Genomic DNA, 16,981 nt, shown 5'->3' with positions numbered 1-16,981 from the left:
AAACAAATGGCCGCCATATAGTGCGCGAAATCTGATTAGCTTATCCAAATGAAAGCGTTTAATTGCGTCATAACAGTCTAACGGAATATTTTTTAACGAAATAATTGTCCATGCACCGTCAGCGTATTCGAATATGTTTTTATGTTCAAAAATTCTGAATCAATATGCATAGCACCTTACTTAACCAGTATGACCGATAGACAGAAATATATTAAATGGCTATCCGGGAAGTTTCATTGTCATAACTATTAAATGAGATCGCGCCTGTAAGTGAAAAAACATGGTGAAACTGATTACATAATACAAAAAAAAAACAATAAAACGCGAAATTATCGAATCAGACGTTAACTTTTTCACAAGAATGAAGCTAATGCATCTTTTTCTGCAGAAGCCCTCGGGTTTATTAAATTCTAATTTCAAATTATGTGATTGTGATAGTTAAAATACAGAATTGTCATATCTGTTGTAACAATTTTCCACTTTGTGGAAAATATGACATTGTCTACATAAGGTGAAGTACCTTTAAAAACTCGTTCCCGATTTTACTTACAATAGATTTTTATGAAGTGCGCATGTCAATATTTGGTGCGGATTAAAATGGAGAGGTATGTGGACTATTTAATATGCAGTATATTTAACACGCAATATATTTAATAATTATAAATGTACCTATTCAGTTTATCTTTTACTTCTTTCAGGGGTTATATATTTAATATTTTACAAGCTAAGATATATTCAACATATAAATTCTTCTGAAACAGGGTGAAACAATCAATAATATAAATTATATATATATATATATATATTTCTATTTTCTCCAACTTATAAACAATGGGGAAAGTCGTTCGCCTTTGAAACTTTGTCGATTTGTTCAGATCGAGAATCATATATTTTATTTTGTTCTATTTTCGTTTTTGAAAAAAAAATGAAATTACATCCGAGACGTATATTTTATTGGGGAGGCTATGCCCTGCTAACTGTGGCGGTTAGCAGGCCAAAAAATAGTACCGTGATTTGTGAAGCGGCATCATCACTTACCACCGACATTAACAAGTGTAAACATGTTGTTTTTTTTACTTAAATACCGTATTTGCTATTGTTAAGTTTATATTTCTCAGAAGAACGCTTGGTTTAACAGTTTTCTAAATCGAAAGTCACTACATACGCTTACTGCCGCGGAAAAGTGGTTATATACAGTATCGGTCATAAATAGTTCTGATATATAAATAAAAGCACGGATTTATTATTGTTGTAATATAAATCCGTAACAAAAGATATTAATGTAAAGTACTTTATGAATTTTAATTATAATTATCATTATTTATTTATTTATTTTATTATTTATTTCTTAATTATTTTTATTTATTTATTTATTTTATTTGTTTATTTTTATTTATTTATTTATTTATTTATTTATTTATTTATTTATTTATTTATTATATTTATTTATTTATTTTGTATTTTGAAAAAAAGTAAAATATTCCCAATTACTAGTCTCCGCAGCGACTGGTCCTAAAATATCTTAACAGTTGTTATACAATAGTTGAATGAATTCAAAAAAGAACTCTATTCAGTTTTTTCTCATTATTTCGTCAGAGAACACCGAAAACGAAAGTTAGACAACAGGAAATAAATAATAATACACTGCTAAAGGGACATTTTCAAAAACGATGAGTCACCAAACTGAGATAGAGAAAAGAAAATATCGAAATTGGGTGAGAGGTGGATTGGCATATAAATATTTGAAACAAGGTTTGGAAGGTTTTGCTGATGATGTTGTTAAACAAGATCATAAGAGAATTCTTAGTGCTATAAATTACACACCTGGTATTACCTGTACTAGGTGCATCATTGGAAACCTGAAACCGACACATGCATGCATGATAAATTCTGCAGGTAAAAATGAGTGCTACTGGGGTCAACATAAGTGTAATTGTTTGCGCACAAAGACAGAAAAATGTCGCCTTCATATATGTGATCGCATTATGGAAGAACTATTTAGAAGCCATGGATCAACCCCGCCAACACTAAACTGGGCTAATACTGACATACAAAAATGGTGTACAGAACCGTGGGAGGTCGCCAAATGTTTCATTAATGCACCAGGCTATTCAGACAAGACAAAGGCAGCTGGTATAGACATATCTGGTTTACTCCTTGTCTTCATTAATAACACAAGTCTTCATCCTCATTTAGCATGCTCCATGACTGGAAAAAATGTTTTTGTCAAGGTAAGTCAATATTTGTTGTTCAGGATTTATAACATAAACAATTACATTGTCAGAGTCATTCTAAATATATAATTTAGATAAAAATATAAATTATCGATGTATGAGCTGTAATATTCCATATATACCCCTGGGGGCCGAGAACCAGTAAGTTACACAGTGTATGTATTATACGTGTCACTATTGTTTTAAGAGGCTGATACAGAGTGGCTATGTAGCATAAAACATATATCTACATCATCATATATTGTATGGATACTACATGAGCTTTGAACAAACATACGTTATACCATTATTAAAGATCCTGTATGTTATAACTAGGGCTGTATACCACACTTAAATGAAATTATATTTTTAAATTACAGAATATAATGCTAATAAAACAATTTTCAAACATCGAAAAATATATAAAATATGTACTGCAAATATTTATACATTTTATATGTAATCATTAAAATGCATGCATTCATTTCTTATTGAAAAAATTACTTAGACTTTATAGAAAATAATTTTTTATTCCCTCCCTTAGTTTACATGGAATGTTAAATTCGCTAATATCTTTATAAATAATGCTTTTTGGAAGTTACAAAATCGATAAATCTTAATTTGAGGATCATATTTATGATATAAAACCATAAAAAAAATTGTTACAGGATTTTTAATGTTTGTACATTAAAATAATGAAAACACGGTAATGTTCAAAGACGGCATCGCATGCGTCACCTGAAATTTCCATAAAAAATGCGTGTTTGCCCTTTATAATTTTTGTGTTACTTGCTTCACAATAGCTGTGACACGCTATCAAGTTGCCACGTTTGGGAAAAGTTCTCTGTCAATTTAACCGTCCATCCGTTTGTCCGTCCATCTTTCCTGAAGCAAACTTGTCCAGAATACTTCTAAACAAGAGGGTCATATTGGCCTTTAAATTGCTCACCTCATTATTAAGGCTCTGAATGAAATAACAATGAATAGTGTTTACCATGAATAAAAATGAGATATAATCTCACTATAAAAGTAATATTTTCAGCTCATATCTGGGCTATGTGACCTAGTATTATTACCCAAGATTATCAATATTTGAAATACAACCTTTCTGACCAATTTATAAAAATATTTGAACTGAATAGAAGCCTCTAACGTGTTAACATATTATTATTATTATTATTATTATTATTATTATTATTATTATTATTGGGCTTTGTGACTCAGTTATAACCCCGTGTGACTCATATTCATTCGAAATTGGATTAAGGAATAATAAAAACAATCTTTCTGACCAATATCAGTATACCACATAAGATATTTGGACCGACTACTTTGTTTTCGTATGTCTTACTATCCAGAAACTGATCGTTTTACTTATTATATATCTGCGAAGAACATTTCACTCTTCAGATCTTTCTATGGACTTCTACGAATAAAAGGTGTCAACATAATGTTTTTGTATTTTTAGTGAAGGAAGAAAGCTCATTTTCATTTATATTGGAACCAAATAATTCTTCCAATCTCCTGTGATTTACTAAAACTAAATGTGCAATTTTAACAATTAAAGCAATGTGTTTCCGAAAGCCATAAGATAAAAAAAGATAATTCGCTATTTTATATATGTTTGTTTGTCTAATATTGTGATAAAATGAATAAGTCTCTTGACGAAACTTCTAGGTGCGAGAAAGAAGAAACAAATTGTTTCATTCAGCCACCATGGAAGTTGAAGAATGGGAAATGTTTGAATGTATAGATGATATCGTTGAAATACTTGAAGACCCAAAACAACTCAAAGGAAGACCCGAGGCCCAGCAAGCTGTCAACAAACTCAAACAAGTAAAATTTAATGATGTTGACAAATTTAGTCTTTATATAATTGATGAGATTTTTCTTTAAGACAATAATTCTTAAACAAAAACAAAAATTGCCATTGAAATACTGAAATACGTATCTAGATTTATATTTTAAGGTATTAGCACACTTTTTTTTTCTTTCTTTTTTTCTTTTAACATTATTTATGTATCTCTCATGTCCCATTTGGAAAGAAAAAAGTGTTTAATTTTGATTTTTTAATTTATATAGGTATTTATTGGCTAAATTATGCTAAATCTAGTAATAAATATGGTACCTGATATTTTCAAAGTGTAATATAATCAAAACTAGACGGTAAAAGTATTTCATATTTTACAAGATCAACCAATATACTTTTTTTAAAAAGTTAGGGAAACTTTGAAAACAGGCACTCATTTGGGTAAATTTTAAGAATTTTTTAAATTATGCTCTCTAAGTAGAAAAATGGTCAGACAGGTGGTAAAAGTGGGTGGGGTAGGGTAACATTTTTATACAGATTTCATAAATTTTAAGTAGAAACCATAATTTTGCTTATTTGGATTGTTAGCTGAATGGTACTATTTGTTTCTTACCAAAAATTAATGGGAAAACATTTTTCATTAGAATGTTATTGCAGATTATTCAAAGGTTCCTACTTTCTAAAAAAGGGCCCTCATAACATCCTAGCTTGAGTTCAGAAAAGTGGCCATAACTTGATTTCCGTACGGTAAACTTTGTTTAAATTTTGCATACAGGTGTACTTTAAGGTATACATCTGACTTATGATGTCAATTTTTTAGTTCCTGATATTGCCCATTAGGGTCCTAATACCTTAAGATAAAGATGTTCTTCTTTTATTAGCTTACAAGAACCGAAGGTTCAGGGTGAGCTATTGGTATCAAAGGAGGGTGCTCCGGTGTCTGTCGTCATGCGACAACAATCGTCTTCTTCTCCGAAACTGCTTGGCAGATTTACTTCAAATTTTGTCTGTAGCATCCTTGTGACGGTTACACTTAAATTTGCTCATGTCATTTCAATTGGCCCCTTTTAGGGGTCAACAGAGCTAAAAATAGAAAAACCTTTAAACATCTTCTACTACAGAACTAATTGATGGATGATCACCAAACTTTGTCTGTAGCATTCTTGGGTAGTCTTTTATCAAGTTTGTTCATATTAATTTCATTGGCCACTTTTAGGGGCCGCTAAAGCTAAAAATAGATATACCTTTAAACGTCTATTTCTACAGAACTAATTGATGGATGATCACTTAACTTTGTCTGTGGCATACTTAGGTACTCTTTTATCAAATTTGCTCATTTTAATTTGATAAGCCCCTGAAAGTGGCCACTAAAGCCAAAAATTTAAAATTCTTTGAACATCATTTCCTACTGAAATAATTGATAGATGATCACCAAACTTTGTAGCATTCTTAGGTAGTCTTTTATCAAGTTTGGCTCAGTTTGCTCATATTAATTTGATTGGCCCCGTTTAAATGCCCCAGGTCATGGCATTTCTTCAAATTATTGTTTAAACATATTCTTTGCTCAAATTTAATACAATGGATAATTTCCAACACTGAAAAGCAGTTCTTTCTGGTTAGCGACTCAGGGCCATCATGGCCCTGCCATCATGGCCCTCTTGTCTATATCTGATCATAAAAGGTCTTGCTAAATATGTTAACTCTTAACTGATTTTCGTGTCGCCTCTACGGAGTAGTGGCGACATATAGGGATCACTTCTCCGTCGTCTGTCTGTCCGTCACAAAACTTGTCCAGACTACTCCTCATAAACTACTGGTGCAATTTCATCCAAACTTTACAGGAATGATCAGTACCAAGCCTAGTTGTACATATTGTCAGCATTTACAGGTTCAATGATTATTGTAAGAGTTATGGCCCTTTAATAATTTTTATTTTTAAAGTTTGTCCGGACTTCTTCTCTTATACCACTAATGCAATTATTATTTCAATGAAACTTTACAGGATTGATCTGTAGCTCAAGTCCTTGCACATATTGCACAATTTTCGGGTTGAATGATTTTTGGCCGAGTTATGGCCCTTTGATAAAAAGGTGTTTTTTCTGTGTGTTGCCAGATACACAAAAGCTTGTCCGGACTACTCCTCATAAACTACTGGTGCAATTTTATCCAAACTTTACAGGAATGATCAGTACCAAGTCTAGTTGTGCACTGTCTGTCTGTCTGTCTGTCCGTCTGTCACAAAACTTGTCCCCACTACTCCTCATAAACTACTGGGGCAATTTCATCCTAACTTTACAGGAATTTATGTCGCCACTACTCCGATCACTTCTCCGTCTGTCACAAAACTTGTCCCAACATGAAATTGGCCATCATGAGGCGACACATGTGATCACTGATCGCTCTTGTAAGAAATATAGATTTGTACTATTACAAAATATTGTATAATTCTTATAAAACAGAACTATGATCGATAATTATACAAAAATGATCTCATAAAAAATGTATTCTTATTCTTTTTCATATACAACGATTTAAATAAATTGTGAAAATATGAAAACAAATTTATTAAGAATTTATATAATAACATATCAATCAGCACAGATAAAATTTCCTAACAGTTTTTTCAGCAACTTCTTATCACGGCATCTTGATATTTGGTATACAGCTTTTACACGTGGTTCTATACTGTGGGATTGTCTATCATCCACTTCCTGTAAATTTTTTACATTAATGGTCAATAATAGGAATATTATAAATTGTTCTTATACCATGGAATTTGATTTCAGGTCTGTCCCTCGTCGTCTTCTTGTTTATCAACTTAGTTTAAGTTTTGACATTAATGGTCATTGGTAGAAAGTTTTCCTTTCATCACATCCTCATGATATTTGGTATACGAATGCAACCCAGCCTTTTCTATCTTTGAACCATTTTTGTGTAAAATGAGAAGGAAAACTATTTCAATACTTACGAGTAAAGGGTGTAAATATCTATTTGTTTGTTCAATTATTTCAGAACAGATACATCTAAAAATATTTTCATTTTTTTTAATATATCTATCACTACATTATAGAATTCTATGAATTTACTTCAATATTTTTAGACATATCTATTTATTTAACGAAGAATGGAAACAGTAAATAGGTCCTTATTGATCACTAAAATGTGTTTAAAGCATACTCTGGTAATCATGATAACCATACAAAAGATTGTATATGTAATCATCTAACATTCGCTTGAACAATTATATATAGGGTCAGTGCTATCCTACTCACCTAGGCGTCTACTTCACACTTTTGGTTAAGCTTTCGTACCAATCCAATTATTTCCTTTATCAGTTGAGGTATTGCTTAAAATTTTGTATACTTTCCCTCCTCGAGACATGATGACTTAAGTCTGTCTTGGATTTAAAAAAAAATATTCCCCTTTTTGTACTTGATTCAGTTCAGTTTTTTCAAAAGCTGTTATTCATGGAATGTAAGAACTTATTGTAGCATCGTCTTGTGGTTCGTTACAAAAGTTATATAAAGTTTTAAACATGGCAATGTGATAAAGGACCTTTATTTGGGATCCAAGCTGTTACATTTATTTAACTTAAACAATATCGCTTAAATCTTAGCTTACATATTTGGTTTCAGACGTAACTGCAAAAGGTACATAAATCATTTCCAGGTCTTTGGTAAATATAAAAAGCCACCCCCTCCCTGAATTTACTTAAGTAATGTTATTAACTTATTATAATATATCAAACACTTTGCTCAAGATGATACATTAATAATAATATCAGCCGAAAATATTGAAACAACTACGTATCATACTGATGGGTCTGACTTGCTCTTCACTTGTTATTCTTACTACCTAAATTGTTGTTTTATATGAATGTTTTACCGGTAATGCATTAAATTATGTTGTGGAATCAAAATTGCATGCACTTCTTTTGCCAAAATTTGCAAATCATAGCTAACGTCCCTGAAAGCGGCCCTCTATGACGATAAAATACTATTTTTCTTTTAATATTTGAGTACTATATATTAAATATTTTACATTTCTAATAAAAATAGGTGCATTTTGAGTGGCAGTTATCTATACATATTTGCACACTGTTTTTATATTACTATATAGTTGTTGGAGTTGTGTAGAATATGTGTAAATCTGCAAAAATAATGTCCAACATTGATTTTTGCTAATGATATATTTTTATTCTGACATTTTGCATGTACTGTAAAAGAAACTAGGAAATGAGAAATAATAAATACGTTTTGCATGTAGCTTATTTTCAAGAAAAAGTTCAGGTGCAAAAATACCTGCATACGGCTTGAAATACATAATTTACAGTTATTACAGTACTGTTCTGTGTTAAAGATTATTTCCTTGTTATTTATCATTGCCAGTTAAAGAATAGTGACTTCTTAATCACCACCCACAATGAGGTCGGGGTATGTAGAGAGGCATTAGCATCCGTAAACCTGAAATCAAAAGAAATAGAACAGGCGATTCAAGATGCAAAGAATTTCATGAGTGATGAAAAGAAAGATATTGTAGAGGGATTGCAACAAGTAGCAGACAAACATAAAGAATACGTTAAAGATGTCAGTGATCAGGTAACGGATACAGCTAAGAAGACAATACAAAACAGTCTACATGCAGCTGTCAAAGAATTTGACAAACACAGCGAAATGTTACATGAAAGAGTAAAGAAACTGGAAATAGACGTTTCATCTGTGGAAAAAGTAAAACCCCTTTATAAAATAAATATCACTTAAGACATGTAACACTCTCTCAAATTATAAAAACTAGAGAAGAAAAATACTTTTAGATCTATACAAAAATTTGAAATCTTTTTGTACAAAACAAACCTAAAATATAAATAATTAGTATGAAGTTTAGTGTTCAAAACAAGATCCTTATGAGCGATTGAGCGTAAATTATTTAATTCATTGCCATAGAAACTAAAGAAATGCACTCATATACAACAATGCCTGATTGTTACCGAAGTCTCTGGGTGAGCTATTAGTATCAAAGACGGATGCTCCTGCTTCCGGTGTTCGTCGTCATGCATCAACATTTATATTCTTCTCTTAAACTGCTCGGCGTATTTACTTCAAATTTGTTCTGTAGCATCCTTGTGACAGTCACACTTAAATTTGCTCATATCATTTCAATGGGTCAACAGAGATAAAAATAGAAAAGCCTGAACTGATTGATGGGTGATCTCCAAACTTTGTCTTTAGTTTTCTTAGGTAGTTTTTTAGCTCACCTGTCACAACGTGACATGGTGAGCTTTATGATCGCTTCTTGTCCGGCATCCGTCAGTCCATCTGTCCGTCCTTAAACTTTTACTTTAAATGACATCTCCTCATAAACCACTCAGCCAATTTCAAAAATTGTTCAAAGAATTTAATTCCATACAGAACTCTGGATGCCATGGCAACCGAAAGAAAAAACTTGAAAAATATACTTTAAAAAGACGAAAGAGCTAGAGATTAAATATTTGGCATGAAACATTGTCTAGTCAGTGTGTACCAAGTTTATACAAATAAAAGCCCTGGGGTCAAAATTGGCCCCGCCCCGGGTGGTCAATGATTTTCCTTATTTGTATATTGTAAAAACTTAAAAAAAAATCTCCTTTAAAAAATCCAAATAGCTAGAGTTTAGATATTAAGCATGAAATATCTTCTAGTGCGTTTCTACCAAGTCTGTTCAAATAAAAGCCCAGGTGTAAAAATTGGCCCTAAGAGCTAGAGCTAAGATATTTAGCGTGAGATATCTTCTAATAGTTGTATACGAGTTTTCTTATATGAGTATAATTGGCCCCGCCCCGGGCTTATATACAGGTGAGCGTCTTCAGGGCCATCATGGCCCTCTTGTTTATCAAATTTGCTCATGCTCATATTAATTTGATTGGCCCCTTTTAGTGGTCTCTATAGAACTAAAAATAGAAAAATCTTTAAACATCTTTTTCTAAACTAATTGATCACCAAACTTTGTAGAATTTTGAGTTCATTTGAAAAATTATAACAAAATTGATAACAGCAGCATATAATATATTAAATCTGTTTCTGTACAGTTCTGCTTCAGTCATGCTTTACGGACAATGAGAGGGCCAAAATACCTGTTTAAAGCGTCTCTCTAACACTTTATTTTACTAAGTATTTGATTTGAACTAGCATTGCATTGAACTTATAGCATTTAAATATATTGTTGCATTTTAGACAATATCCCTTAAAATCGTCAAAACAGAAATATTTTGCGTTGCCTGTTTGGTAATTTCTTTTTTTTAAGAGCATAATATTTCAAATATATCGTTTGAAAGTTAAAAAACAAACAAAAGGTTTATTTTATGTTTTAGCGTGTAACATCATTAGAAGGCACAGTTGGAGAATTAGACTGTATACGACAGATGTTCAAGAAACGTTTAGATTACGTCGAAGAGAAAAAAGGTATACACATTTATGACCTACTTTAAGAGAAATCATTCTTTACTAGAGTTATAATTTCATTTTTTGGTAGGATGTTTGCATAAACTCTAGCTTATCCTGTCGTTGATTGTTTATCATTCCCTTCTAAAAATAAATATAAAACCATCAAACTAAATCTTGCTCATTTGAAACTATTACTTAAGGTATAACCCTGATTATGCATTACTTCCGCTTTGAAGAGAATTCACTTAGGCTAGAATTACTACTCAACTGCATTAAAACTGAGGATCATTGGTCCAAATACAGAAGGGTCAGCTTTTTTGTAGCAAAAAACCCTTCTTGGTTTGCTTGATTTTTGCAATAATTGGCTATGGCTGTTTTTAAACGGATGGTCTTTATACTTTAGCAAAACTACTTTAGGGATAATGCCTTAAAGATGATCAAACTTAAGTTGACCTTGACCTAAAAATAACCTTGACATTACAGGTAAAATTATTGTAATTTCAAAGTATTTGCCATATAATTTGTAACTGATGAGTGGATTGTCTTCATACTTGCTAAATAAAATTCTTTGGACTGCACATAAATAAAAAATGATATAATTGATATTGACCTCAACCTTAATTATGCCCCCACTTCAAAGAAGAGGGGGTATATTGCTTTGCATTTGTCTGTCTGTCGGTCCGTAGACCAAATGGTTTCCGAGTGATAACTAAAGAACCCTTAGGCTTAGGAACTTCAAACTTGGTATGGTGACTGGTCATGACCAGTAAATGACCCCTATTGATTTTGGAGTTAAGGGGTCAAAGGTCAAGGTCACATTGACCTTGTAAGTAAAAACGGTTGCCAATCAATAACTAAAGAATGCTTAGGCCTAGGAACTAAAACTCGGTATGGTGATTGGTCATGACCAGTAGATGACCCCTAGGTCAAGAGATCATAGGTCAAGGTCACATTGACCTTGTAGGTAAAAACTGTTTCCGATCAATCTTCAAACTTGGTGTGATAATTGGTCATGACCAGCAGATGACCCCTATTGATTTTGAGGTCAAGGGGTCAAAGGTCAAGGTCACATTGACCTTGTAGGTAAAAATGGTTTCCATTCAATAACTAAAGAAGTCTTAGGTCTAGGAACTTCAAACTTGATGTGATGATTGGTCATGACCAGTTAATTACCCCTATTAATTTTGGGGTCAAGGGTCAAAGGTCAAGGTCACATTGACCTTAAAGAAAATAAACGGTTTCCGAATTATAACTAAAGAAGGCATAGGCCCAGGAACTTCCAACTTGGTGTGATGATTGGTCATGACCAGCAGATGACCCCTATTGATTTTGGGATCAAGGTGTCAAAGGTCAAGGTCACATTGGCCTTGTAGGTAAAAATGGTTTACATTCAATAACTAAAGAAGTCTTAGGTCTAGGAACTTCAAACTTGGTGTGATGATTGGTCATGACCAGTAGATGACCCCTTTTGATTTTGGGGTCAAAGGTCAAGGTCACATTGACCTTGAAGATAAAAACGGTTTCCGATCAATAACTAAAGAACCCTTAGGCTCAGGAACTTCCAACTTGGTGTGATGATTGGTCATGCCCAGCAGATGACCCCTATTGATTATTTTGGGATCAAAGGGTCAAAGGTCAAGGCCACATTGACCTTGTAGGCAAAAACGGTTTCCGAATTATAACTAAAGAAGGCATAGGCTTAGGAACTTCAAACTTGGTATGATGATTGGTCATGATCAGCAGATGACCCTATTGATTTTGGGGTCAAAGATCAAGGTCACATTGACCTTGTAGGTAAAAACGGTTTCCATTCAATAACTAAAGAAGGCTTAGGCATAGGATCTTCAAACTTGGTATGATGATTGGTCATGACCAGCAGATGACCCGTATTGATTTTGAGATCAAGGGGTCAAAGGTCAAGGTCACATTGACCTTGTTGGTAAAAACAGTTTCCGATCAATAACTAAAGAACGCTTAGGCCAAGGAGCTTCAAACTAAGTTTGATGATTGGTCATGACCAGCAAATGACCCCTATTGATTTTAGGGTCAAGAGGTCGAAGGTCAAGGTCACATTGACCTTGTAGGTAAAAATGTTTTCCATAAAATAACTAAAGAAGGCTTAGGCATAGGAACTTCAAACTTGGTGTGATGATTGGTCATGATCAGTAGATGACCCCTATTGATTTTGGGGTCAAGGGTCAAAGGTCAAGGTCTCATTGACCTTGAAGATAAAACGGTTTCCGATCAATAAATAAAGAACCCTTAGGCCCAGGCACTTCCAACTTGGTGTGATGATTGGTCATGACCAGCAGATGACCCCTATTGATTTTTGGGTCAAGGGGTCAAAGGTCAAGGTCACATTGACCTTGTAGGTAAAAATGGTTTCCGATCAATAACTAAAGAAGGCTTAGGCTTATGAACTTCAAACTTGGTATGATGATTGGTCATGATCAGCAGATGACCCCTATTGATTTTGGGGTCAAAGGTCAAGGTCACATTGACCTTGTACGTAAAAACGGTTTCCGATCAATAACTGAAGAAGGCTTAGGCCTAGGAACTTCAAACTTGGTATGATGATTGGTCATGACCAGCAGATGACCCCTATTGATTTTTGGGGTCAAGGGGTCAAAGGTCAAGGTCACATTGACCTTTTAGGTAAAAATGGTTTCCGATCAATAACTAAATAAGGCTTAGGCTTATGAAATTCAAACTTGGTATGATGATTGGTCATGACCAGTCGATGACCCCTATTGATTTTGGTGTAAAGCGGTCAAAGGTCAAGGTCACATTGTACTTGTAGGTAAAAACGGTTTCCGAACAATAACTTAAGAAGGCTTAGGCCTAGGAACTTCAACTTGGTATGGATTGTTCATGACCAGCAGATGAACCCTATTGATTTTGGGGTCAAGGGGTCAGTGGCATATTGACCTTGTACTTAAAGATGGTTTCTGACCAATAACTCAACAACTCAAGTTGCCATGGTTGATATTTTTATATTAAACTAAAAATGCTTTTGGTATACACATTTGAAGGTCTTATGTAATATAACAACTTTGCTGTCATTAATGAGGCCTACATGATTCATAAAATTTATGCATATATTATTTGGTAAGATTTGTAATAACTTAAATTGCTGCACACAACCTATGGGGTCACAATAATTATTACTTTGTGACTAGTCATGACCAGTAGATAACCCTTATTAATTTTTTGTTCACTTGGTCAGAAGTCATGCAAAATAATCTGATCAATGACTAATTGACTGCCGATAGGGGGCATACATGTTTTACAAACATATCTTGTTTGACATTGACTCTAAAGGTCAAATGAGTGATTATTGCTTTAGTTGGCCATAACTTTGTTATTTATTTCTGGATTTGATTTATAATTGGACAAAAGAACACTTATAATAAAACTTATATGTTTTGCAATACAAATATGATCTATCAAGGTCCAATATTGAATTTAGCTTAGACTTTTAGTATCTACTACTTTTATTTAAACTTGACTGCTATGGTCAAGTCATTGAAATTGACTTTAAGTGGCATAACTTTGTTATTTATTTACAGATTTGTATCATAATTGGACAAAAGAACTCACATTATAAAACCGACATGTAATTCTGATATGACTTTGACCTTTATTTACCTTAACCGTTGAAGTCAAATTATTTAATTTTGCTTAAACTGTCCAAACTTTGTTATTTATCTATAGATTTGATTTATTCTTGGACAAAAGAACACTTATGACAAACTTAACGTGGTTATTAATTCAAACTTTGACTTTGACTTTGGCTTTAAATTTTAATTTTATAAGAACATTATGTCTTCTAGGAGAACTCTTGACTATATGTCTCTGATGTGCTTGACTTTTGAGTTTTACCTCACACCGACACAGTATAGGTCATTTGGCAACTGGTGGAGGAAGACCTCAGGTGCCCTTCCGTGCATTATTTCAGGCACAAACAGACACCTGAGTAGAACCACCGACGTTCCGTAAGCTAGCTGGATAACTTTCTCACATGAAAGAATCCAAAGTCCCTTTCGGGATTCAACCCACAGCGGTGAAGGGCAAGTGGTAAAGATAGAGTTAGAGCTGTTTGATTGGTATACTTGTACCCAGTGTCAGATGTGGATTAGATTTAATGATACAATATCGGCACGATAAAACTTCTATAAACTAATATTTAGATTAGGTTGACACTATTTTTATTTTTTGCTTCTTGGAATGTTGACAATTATTAGATCTCCATAAATCACTGCAAGTAACATAATTTGTCAACAACCTTAAGAAAAATGAAATTACCGTTTTACTTTTTACAGAGCTACAAAAAAAGCTTGTTAAATCTTACCAGAAGTATTATGTGAAGACATCACTTTCTCCTTTGAAGCAACAAGAAGATAGCATCAACGTTAAAGATGTATATGTACCTCCTGAGATAGAGGTTGTTGATGAAAATCAATCAGCAAATCTGGATAAAGGTAGGAGGAAGACGAAAGCGAAGGTAAAAGGATATCAAGACATCTTTCAAACAAACGGACAACAGAATAGGAAGATTTACATATTAGGTGATGTTGGAACAGGAAAGAGTACGTTCTGTAAAATGATGATTGAAAACTGGTGTACAGCTGTAACTAGTTCGACCGGAAGTTCAATTCGCTACGAAAATGCTTGTGACAGAATGGTTTGCAGTGACAACATAATGGGAAAAAGGTGTGACGATGATGTCAGTCAGATAGGGCCGTATGAATTTCTTTTCTTTTTACCACTGCAATATATGTCAACATTTCAGTCAGATGTCATCGTTGATATGATTAAGGAATTCACAAAAGATCTCATTTCAGATACAGATTTGATTGACAGAATATTTCAGGAAGACTCCGTTCGTTGTCTTATCATAGTTGATAGTTTGGATGAATGGAGGCCTCCTAAAAATATTGTGCGTAAACCACATGTAAGTTACGGAATACCAAACGGAGACAGGGCTAAAGACGCAACAGTCCTTACATTATCTAGACCATCAGCAAAAGGATTACATAATTTGAAAAAATCCGAAGTTGATCTCAAGTTAAAATTATTAGGTATATCTAGTAGCTCGATGGAACGATTCATTAAACGATACATTTCTGATTATGACACCTTTTTCAATGAAAAATCTTATGATAAATTCAAATCTATTTTGCTGTCAAAACAGATTGAGCATGTGGAGAAAACGCCATTGCTTTTGCAACAACTACTTTGGTTATACTGTAATGATAAAGACATTGGCAGATCAATTAGCGAAACTTACTGTCAGATTTTAAATACCATGTTTGGTTGGTCAGACCGAGGGAAGGATGAAGATGACACTGATGAATGTCAGACTTGGGAAGATTTTACAAACTTAACACTGCCCGATATGTTAAAAAGATTTCCAAGATTAGAGAACAACAAACGTATCCTATTTCTCCTAGGTCGAACTGCATTTGAAAAATGTCTCTCTGGGACATTACAAGAAACAGTTACTTGTACATACCTTAGCAAAAGAGAGTTGCGAAGATGTGATATGGTTAGGCTTACACGATTGGGTATCTTGAATGAGAGTAAGTGTTATGACCCAACGCTCGAAGACACGCAACTTGATTTCATCCATTTCTCTTATCTTGAGTTTTTTGTTGCATTATATGTAACGATGTGTTATTCCATGGAACAAGCCGACTCTCTTCCAGAGAAAGAGAACAATGGAAAACATACGATTGTAGATGAGTTGCTTCGTACATGTACATCAGCTTTTGACGTATTAGAGTTGTCCAATGTGATTAAAATTATTTGCGGTTTGTCCCCCTTACTTATTGGTGATATGTCGAAAAGGATTTCCTGTATTGTGAATAATGACGAACACATTACACATCTTAGGTGTGAAAGAAATTATGAGAAAGTTCGGATACAACGGCTGATGGTAGACTGTCTCAAAGAGTGTGGTTCAGCTTGTAGGACATTGATAAGTATCAGCGATCTATGCATAAGTGATCATGAACCTAGTCCGTCTCTTCAAAGGATTAACACAGATAATGTGGTTTCTCTGGCATTTGTAGGTTCACCAGAAAATAATGTAGTGGAGTACATCACACAATGCAAACATTTGCAATACTTGTATATCAGATATGTTTCCTTTAAGAGGACAGATATTTCATTAATATCAGAACAATTGTCTGTAAAACAGTTGACGCTAAGTAGGGTAGATATTGGAGATGATGTTGAAGAACATGCTACAGTTGACCTGTCTAGGCAGAACCAGCTGCAGCTACTTAAGCTTTTCTTATGTGATGATATGAGAATTTCTGGTATAAACACTGAACAACTTAAACAAGTTCACATTGTTGAAGACTGTCCTGGTATAATTAATTATGAGTTTTTATCAAATGCCCGGCAACTTACAGAGCTTTGCATTGAAAGATATGTTGCTGATTTTGTATCACAGGGTCAACGTTATAAGATTGACTTGTCTCAACAGACACATCTCCAAACACTTAAGGTGATAAAATGTCCTGATATATTAA

The 16,981-nt window shown here is 33.5% G+C and overlaps 1 protein-coding gene and 1 long non-coding RNA gene across 2 annotated transcripts; both read left to right on the top strand.

The window, feature by feature from the left end:
* Nucleotides 1-560: 560 nt before the first annotated feature.
* On the top strand, nucleotides 561-16,966 carry LOC132732434 (uncharacterized; the record flags this gene model as incomplete). Its single annotated transcript, XM_060718850.1, has 6 exons — nucleotides 561-605; nucleotides 1,597-2,231; nucleotides 3,891-4,049; nucleotides 8,412-8,750; nucleotides 10,370-10,460; nucleotides 14,765-16,966. Coding segments are annotated over exons 2-6 (3,352 nt in total), but the record flags the coding sequence as incomplete, so codon positions are not given.
* Nucleotides 4,056-6,277, top strand: LOC132732432 (uncharacterized). Its single transcript, XR_009626037.1, has 2 exons — nucleotides 4,056-4,182; nucleotides 4,881-6,277. It is a non-coding gene; the product is annotated as an uncharacterized LOC132732432 (long non-coding RNA).
* Nucleotides 16,967-16,981: the final 15 nt, after the last annotated feature.

Source organism: Ruditapes philippinarum, unplaced genomic scaffold, assembly GCF_026571515.1.
Source record: "Ruditapes philippinarum isolate M1 unplaced genomic scaffold, ASM2657151v2 ctg3403_1_1_1_1, whole genome shotgun sequence".
NCBI lineage: Eukaryota > Metazoa > Mollusca > Bivalvia > Venerida > Veneridae > Ruditapes > Ruditapes philippinarum.
Note: the sequence above shows the minus strand (reverse complement) of the source record. Positions and strands in the feature narration are given on the sequence as shown.